Consider the following 14,069-nt stretch of genomic DNA (forward strand, 5'->3'; position numbering starts at 1 on the left):
TTATTGCAAACCATTTATTACTTTCATCAAACTAATATCACAGTAATTCCTTTCGCTTGATTCTGTAGCCTACATGGTGCTGAAGCTAGTGTCCTACTTTTGAACCAGAAGGTTCAGATTTCAAATACTGGTCTCTTGTTGCAGATCCTAGGCCGTAAGTAATCCATTGCCTTAAAAAGCCTTGATCCTCTTTAGTACATGTACTAATACCAAAAATGAGTAGGAAAATTTTCCTGGAGCATATTGTACATTTGTCTTGGATGTTCAGTATTTTCTGATAAAACTCTAAGGTAAGATGGGAAGAGATGCTTTTGAATTCAGTTCGTATACTTATGCTTCAAATTAGAAAAACCATAAAGGAACTACATTTTGTAAGAACTACACTTTGTATTTTTCTCAATGTCCCTCTAACTTCTTTTTAAGGAGTCTACTTGTAACAGTGGGATCTGCACATTTGTTTGTCGCTTTCTGCACTTCGCCCATCAGCCTGTTCACAACCTTCTTGTTCCCCTTTCTGTATGCATCCACCTGCAAGAAAGTAGACCACACGTCCTTTGTAAGTCAAAGCATTTTGACAGAACTATTGTATAAGGCCAATTGTTTGTGTATATAAGGATGATATCCCATGTATTGTTTCCAAGTGTTGTGTCAGAAAAGATTGTATGCAATGAATGAAATTCTGACACAACAAATTTTGACAGAATATCCAAAAGAAACCATACTGAATTCTATTGTAACAAGACAACAACTCCTGTACATGCCTGAAAACAGATTATACGAGGGGCGTGCAATTAGCAATGGTCCTGACCCATTTCCAATAGCAGGAGATTAATGAAACTTGGCACAGTTATTACTTTCTCTTCATAGGAATCACCCAGAGTTATGCATTTCTCCCATCGTTTGATGCAGCTCTGGACACCGATTTTGTAGGACACCCCAGGTTGGTCCTCCAACTGATGCCTCATCAATGGCACAAGAGGGACGACCAGGTCTGGGAGCTGTTTCCACAGACTTCCAGCCACGTTTGAATTCAGGATGCCAGCGTTTTACAAGGTCATATGATGGGGCATCATCACCATAAGTTTCATTTATTTCATCAAAAGTCTTCTTTGGTGTGCGTCCTTTCAAATACAAAAACCGGATCACTGCGCGACACTCAACTGGTTCCATTTCACACCTGGTCCATTTCGCACCTGACTAAGTTCAAACACCAGTAAATCAGAAACCACAATTAGTTCAGAGCTGTCTTTTGCAACATAACCCATAGAGATATGAATTATTACACATACAAAATTTCATTTAGATCAGACAACTGGAAGTGGGTCAGGACCATTACTTATTGCACGCCCCTCGTACTTGAGGTACCATGCTGTACATGCAGTGTAAACCCAAAGGGTCAGTAATAAACACGAAATGTTTTTTGTCTTTTTCCAATGCAAGTTTCACTATCTATGGAAGGTTTAGAACAAAAAGGGTCCAATATAAGTGAGAGATAGCTTTTTTTGAGATCCGGACATTCAGGGTTTTTTTCTACTTGGACTTATACGTATACATTTTTACACGTACAATTTCAATTCCAGTTCCGGGTTTTAGGTACGCACCACTATGTACATCGTATCTGAAGACAGTGCTAGTAAAACTCAAATGATAAAAAAAAACATTACCAGCTCGGGATGTTTCTCCAAAATGTCCTCACATATCCTGCCCAGTGTCTCCTCATCCCTGATCTGAGCCCACTGATGCTCATCTATTACCTGGAATACCAGGGGGAAAGTGTTACAAAATGAAACTCCTGTTAAAACCTACTGAGTGCATATCAAAATCCCAATGAGTGACTGTATCTGGTAAAATAGTTTGAACATTTGAGTCAATACAAATCTAAGTCAATGAAGGTCAGACTTCCAAGCAATACTTAGTAACATGCCAAATAGGAGTTACTCAAGCAAATGGATTTTTCTCCTATAATATGCCTTAGGGAGGCTCTTGATTTGCTAAACTGGGCTGAGGTTTCCACTTTAATTTGTGGGAGTTGCCTCTTACCAGCCAATCAGAGAATTGCCTAAATGTCTCTTTTAGGTAAAACTGATTCTCTTATTGATTGGCTGACAGCTGGTTAGAGGCCACACCCACAAATGATTAAGTGCAAACCTATGTAGCTCTACTTACTAGAAGAGGATAACATGCACATCACATCAATTACTTTATGCAAGATATCCTTTGTACTAAAAGCCTGAAGAAAGAAAGGACCATTTTGCTAGAAGAGTACATGTAGTTTGGAATGGATGGAAATGCAGTAAAAGATATGTTTGTTTTTTAAAGATGGCAAACCTGTGATAGACTTCTGTTATCTCCATCAAACTGAAGACCAAGGATCTGGGAAATGTGACAAAACATTATTAAATTGGGACATATGTGCTTAGTAATAATAATAGACTTCTAAAATCAGCTACAGCATACCATATAAAGTGGATAAAATAGAAATTACACTTAAAATCATACATATTCTCGATTGTTCTTTAGAATTGCTGCTTATTACTGTTCTTTACATCAAAAACATGAAGAATAGGGATGACATAAATACATAATTACGAATAATTCAGATATCAAAGATATTCGATGACTTAGATCCATATAACCCCACCTTCTTGCCAGTTGACTTGGAAATTGTTCCCACTGCAACAATGTCCATTATCTCTCCCAACTTACTTGCTGTGACGGGACTGAAAAAAGATGACATTGGGAAACATTGAAAAAAAAAAAGACTTTCTGTAGGTTTCTGCACTTGGGCCTGTATTCATGTATGCTTCAGATAATTTTTGTATGGTGACAAAATGTTAAGTCTGGACACAGAAATAAAAGAATTGGGCAATCTTCTTTACAACAAAAGACTAGTGTAATTTCAAGACTATATATTAATCACTTACTTCTATACATGATGTAAGGACACTACCACTATATTTCTTACACCCTAGCAATTTGTGATATCATTTCATGTACAATTTATAGAACCTACTGTCACCTAAAACATTAGACTTTTATCTATAATCAATGGATTGCAATGGAAGGCCAAATTTGTTCTTACATTTCTTGAAATACAGAATTATGCATGTCACATCCACAATTTGATAGCGCCCTCTACCCACCATTCCTGGAAGGTCAAACTCCTCTTGTGCAGCTCCTCCAGAAGGTCAGTCAGTACCCAGGATGTTGCTGACCTGGGGTCACGACCTTTGCCCTTTACATCTACTAAAGACTCAAAGTATTCCACCAGCCCCTCACCCTGTGGGTACAGAACATGATTACAAGTAAGAGTAAGGTGAAAAATTACTAATCAATTCTTCTTAATACATTAGTTCTGTTTAAACATATTGCTCCTTACAAGGTTTTATAAAAGCAAAAAACACGTGACCTGTACTTCAGACGCGTGATTTTCGAGCTCCTCAAATCAAGGAGGTTAACCTCCTTGCTCAAATGTTGTAATTTTCATCCTTCCAGAGGTCGTATTGAGTCCAAAATTTGAGTCTATACTGTTAATGAAGTAATAGTAACCTTGTAGAAGAGTTATTTTAAACTTTTTAGTGGATTGCGGCGCATATTTCGCTAGTTTTCACTTTGCCGCTTCCAAGCGCTTGTAACCAAGCGTCCAAAATGGCGACGGCGTCACCCCCCCTCCAGAAGGACGCCGGGATCTTCAAACTGTTGCAGCTACCGGAAACATCCACACGCTCGGACGTACATGCAGCATACGTGACGTTTCTACAGGAGTATGTACAAGAACGTGAGATTGCCAAGAAGCTGCCGCCTGCCGTGAGGAAAACACACAGATTCAAGAAGAGCGGGGTACAGTGCAAAGAGGTGAGCACGGCATTTCTTTCACACCTTGAGAACCACAGAGACAAGGCTACCGATCCACTCCACGGACTTGAACACTACACAGTGCAGCACAACACTTCGTGCCTGACTGTGCATATTCCCTGTGATTCAATTGCTTCGTGGAAGTCTGTATGTGAGGCCTATTATGGAGTCAAGGGCACAGACCGAGGTAACAACGGTGTACAGTTTAGCACGATGTTCACAGACGACGATGTGCGACTCGGAACTGAACTTGGCTCGTTACACATAACAGTGTATAACACAAGCAAGCTGGTGATACAAGGAACCTGTTATGTACTATGGCTAGTGTCCCACTACAACACACTTCAGGGGATGGTTCTGTCCGATATTGCTGAGCACTGCCCAGATGATTCGCACTGTGAACAGCAGACCCCACTTCAGGAATCCGTCACTGTCTGTGTGGTTTGTAATAAACAAGAAGTTGACGGGGACGTGTGGTAATCGGTTGCAATATCTGCCATAGCTGGACACACTTTGACTGTACCGGGCTAGATGACGCTACCAAAGCAGTTTTGAGGGATACTGAAGAGAAATATCATTGTATAAACTGCCTAGTCCCGCGGGAAGTAACAGCGCCAGCTAACCGTCAGGCAGAAATCACCATACCAGGGCCTCCAATTAACTCCCATTCATCTGGAGCAGGGCCTCCAATCAACTCCCATTCATCTGGAGCAGGCAACACAATGGCATGTAACAACAACAAGGTCGACAACAGACCTCATGCAAATATCAACAGCCATGCAACAAAGATCATGTCAGACGGCTCTGTAGAAACAAAGGCAACTTCCTCTGATCGATTTGAATCTCTTCAAAAGGCCTTGATTGATCTTGAATCTAGCTTGGCAAGCTCCAAAATCCAGGCCAACATGTTCGAGTCAGGCATTACCGAACAACTGTCCGTTATGAGCAAGAAGCTGGAGTCAGCGAGATGTACCTGTACCCACAATAAGGACGGCACAGAACTCAGAAATCTTCGCGAAGAAAACGGCAGGTTGCGGAACAGAGTCAAACATTTAGAAGAGTTGTTTGAGTCGCTTAAAACGACGTCTTTGACCATGAAATCCGAGATGAGTGACATTAAACTCTCCCAAGATCTACTGAAGGTCAAAGTGGGCAACGTGAAAGATCTCCTAAAATCCAAGAAAAGCGACGACACCCAGCCTGAATCAGACCCCGAAGAACCCGCGGTAACTTATGCGCTACCCACTGCTAACCGCTTCGAGGTTTTAACCCAACATAAAAGCGCCTCTAAAAGGCCAGCTAGAGAGAACACCGTAGAGATCACCTCCCAACCCACACAGAACACCGATCCTGCAGTAGTGGCAGAACCACCACGTCAGGAAAGCGTAGCGCGCAAACGGGTTGTTCTGCTGGGTGACTCCAACGCACAGAAACTTAAGCCCAACCTCTTGTGCCCGACAGCAGACACAGATATGCCGTACTGGTGCCCAAATTTGTTCACAGCGCCTACAGTACTTGAGAGCATTTCTGAAGGAGATACACCTCCTCACACGGTCATTTTGCACCTAGGCACCAACGACATCATGTCAAAATCAAAGGAGACCGTCATATCTGAGTACGAGCTTACAGTCAGCACCACACAGTCCCTGTTTCCCCAAGCAGAAGTCGTAATATCGGCTATTCCACCAAGGAGGGACTCCAAATGCCGCCCGAATGTGAACGAAGACATTTCAGCGGTAAACCTGCATCTGTACAACATGTGTGAGGCAAATAAGCAACTGCTGTATGTGAGCCACCCACAACTGTGGAAGGACCAAGACTACAAGCCACAGGAGTACGAGAACGACGGTTATCACTTAAGCAGCGACGGCGTCAGAATCATAGCCTTTAACCTGAAGAAACAGGCATCTAAGGCCTTGGGACTAACATCCATGAAGAATCACGGCAAGTCCCCACGTCGTGACGCAAATGACAACAAACATAAACCCGGAAACACCTCCTACCACTCGCAGTACAAAAGGGGTAAACCAAGGAATAACCTGCTCGGTGGACAAAGAAAGAGTGCCCGGCCAGATCAGCCCGGTCAATCGCTACCCCGCAGTTATCCTGGACACGCTAGATTACCTAACCCCCCACCCAGGAATAACAGCAGCACCTACAAGAGTCAGCCTAAGACGTCCCGAGACACCTCTCCAGACCAACCTAAGCTGACGAGAGGACCACAGCGTGGAGCATTAGCACATGGAATGCCTGACCCTACCACTGGACATGGCGGCTTCGCCCCCCCAGTCTTGCCAGACGGACGGCCCGCTTTTGCTCCCGCTCCTGTATTCTACCCGACTAATCGTCCAATGCCACCGCCACATTGGTTTCAAGATTGGCCCTCCCCTGCAGAAGCATACGGAGCGCCTTTGAAAAACGCTGGACCACCCCGCTGGCTCGGAACACCCCCCTACCCGTTCGTCAATACGGAGCGAACCTGGTGACTGGTATGGACGCCCCACGACTCAACTTTTGGACTCAATGAAAGACCTCGGACATAAGGATCCGATTGAAGATGTGCTTTACACAAACTACAAATTTGAAGAAACATAGAACTGACTCTCCCTATATGTGCTCCTCACAGCGGAGCTCAGACTCACGGAGAGAAATGACAAAGAACTCAACTTGTAGAATTAGAAAATTAGGTATTTCTCTATGTTTTTGGAATATCCATGGACTGGGTAGTAAGATAGCAGATTATGAGTTCCTTAGACAGTTGGAAGGGTTTGACTTCTGCGCACTGTTGGAGACATGACAGGCACACAGGTGAGGTTCACTTCCCTAACTTCCTTCACTTCAGCAGCAAAAGAACAAAGTCCCAGAAAGCTAAACGAAACTCTGGGGGAATCATATTTTTGTTCAAGAAACATTATAGCAAATTTGTGACAAAAGTTAGTAGTAAATCAGAAGATATTTTATGGGTTAAAGTTAACAAACAACTATTCAATACTGACAATGATATATTCATAGCCTCAGTGTACATCAGCCCGAGTCGATCGACTATCCATAATAATAGAAGCTACGATATATTTGATGTCTTAGAACAGGAAATCGCACACCATAGCAGATATGGCGATGTTATAATCGGCGGGGACTTCAATGCCCGCGTGGGAGACCTAAATGATTTTATAGTTGATGATTTGCCAATTGATAGTCTCCCAGAGGATTACGATTTTGATTGCCCGCTGCCCCGTAATAGTATGGACCTAGGTAGCCCCACTGTTTTCGGTAAAAATTTAATTGAACTATGCACAAACAGTAAGTTAAGAATCTTGAACGGCAGAACGCCTGGAGATACACTAGGCAAACCTACATGTTACCAACCAAACGGTACCAGTGTAGTGGATTATGTTCTCGTCGGTGAAAATCTCCTCCTTTCTAAAGTTGCTCTCTTCCACGTTCACCCTTTAACACCTCACTCAGATCACTGCAAAATGTCTATGATTCTAAACTGTAACTCCAAACCAAATCCCGAGAAAACCTCTTTGCATACTCGGCCTCACCGTAAGTTTGTGTGGAACGCCGAGTCAAAAGAAAAGTTTATAGAAATTGTCAGTGGACCAGAATTTACATCCGAAATAGACAAAATCATGAAAAAGGATGTGGTAACCACACCTACTCCGAGCTCAATTGAAAATGCGCTCTCGGAATTTGTATCTGTATTACAAAAAGCCGGTAAAATGTCACTCAAATTACGCTGCACAAAGCAAGTTAAAAATTTACATAAGAAACACCAAAACAAGAAAATCTGGTTTACTGAAACCTGCGCAACAGCCAAGCGAAATCTCAATAATCTTAGTAAACTTCTTTCAAAAAGACCCCATGATCCTTTCATCAGGGGTAAATACTTCAAAATGAAAAAAGACTACATTCGACTCATAAGGAAAACCAAAAGGTCATACAAAGACAACATTCTCGAAAAGCTTAACTCTCAAACCGACAGCGCCCCGTCAGCCTTTTGGCAGCTAATTAAACAATTCAAAACAAATGATCGCACGTCCACGGACGAAACAATTGACAGTCAAACCATTCACTCTCACTTTAAACAGTTATTTGGAAGAGAATCCAGCATACAACAATCAGACAACAGCTTTCATATTCATATTGAAAACAAATTGAAAGAACTTGAGACCGAATTATCAAACTTTAACCCTTTAGACGCAGACATACAGCCAAACGAAATAACGCAAGTAATATCCCAATTAAAGAATTGCAAAGCTTCCGGCAATGACCTGATATTAAACGAGATGTTGAAATCCGCACACCATATTTTAAAAAAACCGCTGGCTAATTTATTTAACCTTATCATGTCATCTGGCCACTTCCCCAAACAATGGTGTGAAAGCCATATCGTACCACTACACAAAGGAGGCTCCAAAGACGATCCGAATAATTATAGAGGAATTACTGTCATGAGCTGTCTCTCCAAATTGTTTACCGCAATACTGAATACACGTCTTTCTAATTATTTAGAAAAACATGCACTTATTGCCCCAAATCAGTCGGGCTTTAGAAAGAATTTCGGAACACGGGATAATCTTTTTGTTGTTGACTCTTTAACATCTAAGTACATTAACTCCAACAAACGTTTATATGCATGTTTTATAGATTTTAGAAAAGCCTTTGATAGTGTTTGGAGAGAAGGCCTACGCTATAAACTGCTTAGTACAGGGATAGGTGGCAAATTCTATGAGTTGATCAAAACTATGTATTCTCACCCTCAAACGTGTGTCAAAACCCCCGAAGGTCTCACTCCCTTATTCAGTACGTACAAAGGAGTAAGGCAAGGCTGCAATCTCAGCCCCACCCTGTTCAACCTGTTTATAAATGACCTTGTTAAAGAACTAGATAATCCTGACTGTGCACCTCCAACATTACACAATTTGTTTGTCTCATGTTTACTTTACGCGGATGGCGTGGTAATATTCTCAGAGACTGAAAAGGGACTACAAGGTGCTCTGGACAAACTTAACATGTTCTGCACAAATTGGAAATTACAGGTTAATCTGAAAAAAACAAAAGTTATAATTTTCAACAAAACAGGACGCCTGTTCAAGGACGTCAGCTTTTTCTTTGGCCAGGAGATCATCGAAATCACAAGTTCTTATTGTTATTTAGGTTTGACACTGTCTTCGTCAGGCACTTTTACTACCGCCAAGAAGCAATTGTCCCAAAAAGCACGGAAAGCTCTTTTTAGTCTCAAGCCATTATTCCGTTCATCTCTGTCTCCGAAGGCCTTGTTAAGAATTTATGATGCATGTATCAAGTCCATTATGTTATACGGTTGTGAGATTTGGGGCAAGGATTATCTGAATGATAACTGTCCCATTGAAATAATCCAGAATAGATTCTGTAAAAATATTCTAGGAGTACAAAGAAGTTCTAGTAACTCGGCGTGTAGAGCGGAGCTTGGTATATACCCAGTTGATCTAGATGTTTCAGTCCGTATAGTCAAATATTGGCTTCGACTCAGACAATTAAATATGTCTTCACATCCGTTACAAGTAGATGCACTTCAGTCACAACATTATTTACCAGAGAACAGCCGCAGGAAAAACTGGATACATCATGTAAAGGAAGTACTTGATAACAGCGGCTATTCATACATCTGGAATACCGACATCATAGACAGCAGTTATTCATGTACATTGTTAAGGAGAAGGTTGAATGACATGTATACTCAAACTTTCTTTTACAAGTTATCTGTAGACGAAGGAAAACTTAGATTTTACAAAAACTTAAAAACAACATATGACATGGAAAACTACTTGTACCATAATAATTATGATTACCGCTCAGCAATATGTAAGTTACGAATTAGTTCGCACCCGTTAGAAATAGAGAAAGGAAGATACAAAAAGCTACCTGTTCAAGAAAGAATTTGTAAGCAGTGCACAATGAATGCAGTTGAAAATGAAACACATTTTATTTGTGAATGCCCCCAATTCGAAGCCGAAAGAAAAAGGCTATTTGATAGAGTGACCGAAATCACACCAACATTTTCATTGTTAAAAACGCCACAAAAGATTCTCTTCCTACTAACATCAAGGGTTCAATCTATTATAGAACACATGGGGCATTTCATTTTCAAATGTCTTCAAGAAAGAAGTCAAACCCTGTAATAGTTACGTAGACTTAGTACCCCATTATGTATCGTATGTATATTCATCCGCTTAATATGTGTATGCTAGAATTTAGTTTATCTACATGTATTCAGACCACATTTATTCATCTCATGTAATTAGTCATTCTTTTCTTGCAATTAGCCCAATGGGCATGAATTTGCAATAAACTTTATTTATATTTGTCTATCAATTCCCTTTACGACAGTTACGCTTCTCTTAGATGTTTCCAGTTTTCAAAATTTTACATGTACACTTTCTTCCTGATTGATCACATTACAACAACTTTTACATCATGCCATTGACATGATGTAAAAAAAAAAGAAAGTCCAGGACAAAACTTTTATCTGAGACTTTCCTTTCTTTTAAAAAGGTCCCATAAATTTTTATATAGGCAATGGGTTGTTGTCCACTGTGTCTAGTTATAGGACAGGGTATTCAAGGCAGAGCCCATCCCTCTATTTCCACTGCTTTTCACCTCCCTAACGGAAGCCGGGCACCCATTTTTACACTTTCGCAAGGTGAGGAAAGTAAGTGCATTTTCCGAGGACAAAATGTCAAGCCAGGAATTGATCATGAGCCCCTGACCTCAAAATCTCATGTCTACCTGTCCACTAGCCTAGCCCCTAAGTCATGATTCAACACCATATGTGAAAAGCAAATTTTAAGTTTTGAAATCAACTCATGATAACCTGTATAATGACAGTAAATAATGTAGAACACTAGTAGCCTCACCACTAGTGCCACACTGTGCTGAAACTGGATGCCGTATTCCTCCACAAGTCTGCGTCTGGTGGCGTCTGGAAGCTCTCGCATCTGTTCACGTATTCTGTCGATGTTGACAACAGCGTCTTCCATGCCACGTGGTGACGTGGCGTCCGTATATAAGATCAGAGGGGGGAGGTTGGGTTCAGGCATATATCTGGGAGAAAATAAAATTTTTATCTGTTGAGTGTTTATTAATTTTCTACTTATCATTAGAACAAAAACACAAAACTTCAATGTAATCAGTAACTAAACTAAACAGTTACTAATAACACATTACTGGTAAGAGGTTTTTCGTATTACACTGGACAGAATATCCGCGTGGACAGGACTTTGGACTGATTAGAAAATGAACAAATTATATGGGCAGGTATCCACATGTTTGGGGGTCTTCCAGGCCCCCCGAAAATAACAAGAGTGCAGTAAAGCAGAGTTTATGGTCATTTCTACCAAGTTTCTACAGCTAAATGTACAGAGGCAGCTAGTCTTGTTTACATGGATGCAGCAAGCTTTCTTTTCCACCAAACAGATATCTACATTGTATAAATTGTAGAGAAATGGATCATTGTTTTGAGTATTGCCAATTCACAAGTTTCCTCAGACAATAAGGTCCAGGTTTGGGTCCGGACCTGGACCCGATCCTCTTGTCCTGAACCTGGACCTCAACTGTTATTTTTTGTACGGGTACCCACCCTTACATATTACTGTTTATATCATTATAGCATAATATCTTTAACCTGAGTAACTGTTGTATAATTTGTTACCTGTAGTCGTGCCTTTGTTCCTTGTCCCTTAGAGATATTGTCTTCCCTGCCTTCCAGTCAAAGTACCTGGTCTCCTCCTCCACCTCACCGGCGCCCTCTAGCACCTGGATCTGTCTCTGCATCTCATACTCTGGGATAGATAGATAGACTTTTACACATTTGGACTTAAACTATTGGTCAAAGCCATTCAAATCCGTTACCTTGGTAACAAAAGAGAGAATGAGACACTTATGGATTATTCAAAAAGTGTCATGACATAGACAGGCAGGGCTCGAAGTAGCCAGGTAAACGTTGGGCTGTGTACCAGGTATTTCTGATGTCTACCTGCACCTAACCTGCACCAGACTTTCAAGACTTGACCTTGTAATTCCTATACATGAGAATGACCCAGCTGGTCATGATGAGGACAGTGACGATAATCACTGATAGTTTGTAATTATTGTGACACTTAACCTTTTTATTTAGTTTCTACGCAAGGCAATATTCCCTTACCTACTTTGTTAGTAAACAGGTGTAGTAGAAGTATGTTCAAATGGTTGTTTTATCCACTTTGGGGTTATATTTGAAAGGGCCAGGTAACATTTCTCTGCTGCCGGTAATTTCAGAAGTTACCAGCACCAGTGAAGGTAGACGGAAAAAGTATTTTGGGCCTTGACATGTATCCACCCTATTCTAGTTTATTGATAATCACTTTAATCTGTGTACAGATATATAAAATCATGATAAAATCTTGATGATACCTATGGCCTTCTGTACAAACTTGGCACTGTTGATGTTCTTGACCTCCGCCCTGGTGCCTAGTTCCTCCCCACTCCTGCTGACAGAGATGTTAGCATCCACTCTCATGGAACCCTCTGTAAATATCAACACAATAATTGCAGTGAGTTCATACCCCTAGTACTGTCCATACCCTTGTAGTGTCCATATATGGGGGGTACAGGGAGTATACTCCCAGTAGTGTCTGTATCCCCCATTGTGTCCGTACCCCCAGTAGTTTCCATACCCTCGTAGTGTCTGTACCCCCGGGCCCAGTAGTGTCCATACCCCCAGTAGTGTCCATGTCCCCTGTAGTGTCCGTACCCCCAGTTGTGTCCGTACCCACAGAAGTGTCTGTATCACCGAGTAGTGTCCGTACCCCTGTAGTGTACATACCTCCAATAGTGTCCATGTACCCCCAGTAGTGTCCTAACACCCTGTAGTGTCTGTACCCCCAGTAGTGTCCTAACACCCTGTAGTGTCTGTACCCCCAGTAGTGTCCTAACACCCTGTAGTGTCTGTACCCCCAGTAGCGTCCTAACACCCTGTAGTGTCTGTACCCCATGCAGTGTCCTAACACCATGTAGTGTCTGTACCCCAAGTAGTGTCCTAACACCATGTAGTGTCTGTACCCCAAGTAGTGTCCTAACACCATGTAGTGTCCTAACACCATGTAGTGTCTGTACCCCAAGTAGTGTCCTAACACCATGTAGTGTCTGTACCCCAAGTAGTGTCCTAACACCATGTAGTGTCTGTACCCCAAGTAGTGTCCTAACACCATGTAGTGTCTGTACCCCAAGTAGTGTCCTAACACCATGTAGTGTCTGTACCCCAAGTAGTGTCCTAACACCATGTAGTGTCTGTACCCCAAGTAGTGTCCTAACACCATGTAGTGTCTGTACCCCAAGTAGTGTCCTAACACCATGTAGTATCTGTACCCCATGCAGCATAGACATGATGTTAATGTTTGATAGTCTAACCTGACATGTTTCCATCACAAGTACGGAGGGATTGTAGGATGAGCTGTAGTTCTTTCACCATGGCTGCAGCCTCTGCACCATCCACCATGTCTGGTTCTGTCACTATCTCCATCAGAGCCACACCTGGAACATTACAGTACAGTTATAGCCTCCTAGTGACTGTGAGAGGTACTGCAGCTCTGTTACCATGGTTACAGCCTAAGCACCATCCACCATGTCTGGTTCTGTCACTATCTCCATCAGAGCCACACCTGGAACATTACAGTACAGTTAGCCTCCTGGTGACTGTGAGAGGTACTGCAGCTCTGTTACCATGGTTACAGCCTCTGCACCATCCACCATGTCTGGTTCTGTGACTATCTCCATCAGAGCCACACCTGGAACATTACAGTACAGTTAGCCTCCTGGTGACTGTATAAGGTACTGCAGCTCTGTTACCATGGTTACAGCCTCAGCACCATCCACCATGTCTGGTTCTGTCACTATCTCCATCAGAGCCACACCTGGAACATTACAGCACAGTTATAGCCTCCTGGTGACTGTGAGAGGTATTACAGCTCTGTTACCATGGTTACAGCCTCTGCACCATCCACCATGTCTGGTTCTGTGACTATCTCCATCAGAGCCACACCTGGAACATTACAGCACAGTTATAGCCTCCTGGTGACTGTGAGAGGTACTGCAGCTGTTACCATGGTTACAGCCTCTGCACCATCCACCATGTCTGGTTCTGTCACTATCTCCATCAGAGCCACACCTGGAACATTACAGCACAGTTATAGCCT

The 14,069-nt window shown here is 42.1% G+C and overlaps 1 protein-coding gene across 1 annotated transcript in view; it reads right to left on the reverse strand.

The window, feature by feature from the left end:
- Positions 1–14,069, reverse strand: part of LOC118420177 (glutamyl-tRNA(Gln) amidotransferase subunit B, mitochondrial-like) — a 24,607-nt gene continuing 10,538 nt past the window's right edge. Inside the window, exons 10-18 of the mRNA XM_035826890.1 lie at positions 13,285–13,407; positions 12,289–12,402; positions 11,549–11,678; positions 10,755–10,941; positions 3,144–3,280; positions 2,642–2,720; positions 2,329–2,373; positions 1,665–1,754; positions 1–528 (exon numbers count right to left, since the gene is read on the reverse strand). Of these exons, the coding sequence (XP_035682783.1) occupies positions 397–528; positions 1,665–1,754; positions 2,329–2,373; positions 2,642–2,720; positions 3,144–3,280; positions 10,755–10,941; positions 11,549–11,678; positions 12,289–12,402; positions 13,285–13,407 (1,037 nt within the window). The 3' untranslated portion in view covers positions 1–396. The remainder of the gene's footprint in view (positions 529–1,664; positions 1,755–2,328; positions 2,374–2,641; positions 2,721–3,143; positions 3,281–10,754; positions 10,942–11,548; positions 11,679–12,288; positions 12,403–13,284; positions 13,408–14,069) is intronic.

This window comes from Branchiostoma floridae, chromosome 7, assembly GCF_000003815.2.
Source record: "Branchiostoma floridae strain S238N-H82 chromosome 7, Bfl_VNyyK, whole genome shotgun sequence".
Taxonomy (NCBI): domain Eukaryota; kingdom Metazoa; phylum Chordata; class Leptocardii; order Amphioxiformes; family Branchiostomatidae; genus Branchiostoma; species Branchiostoma floridae.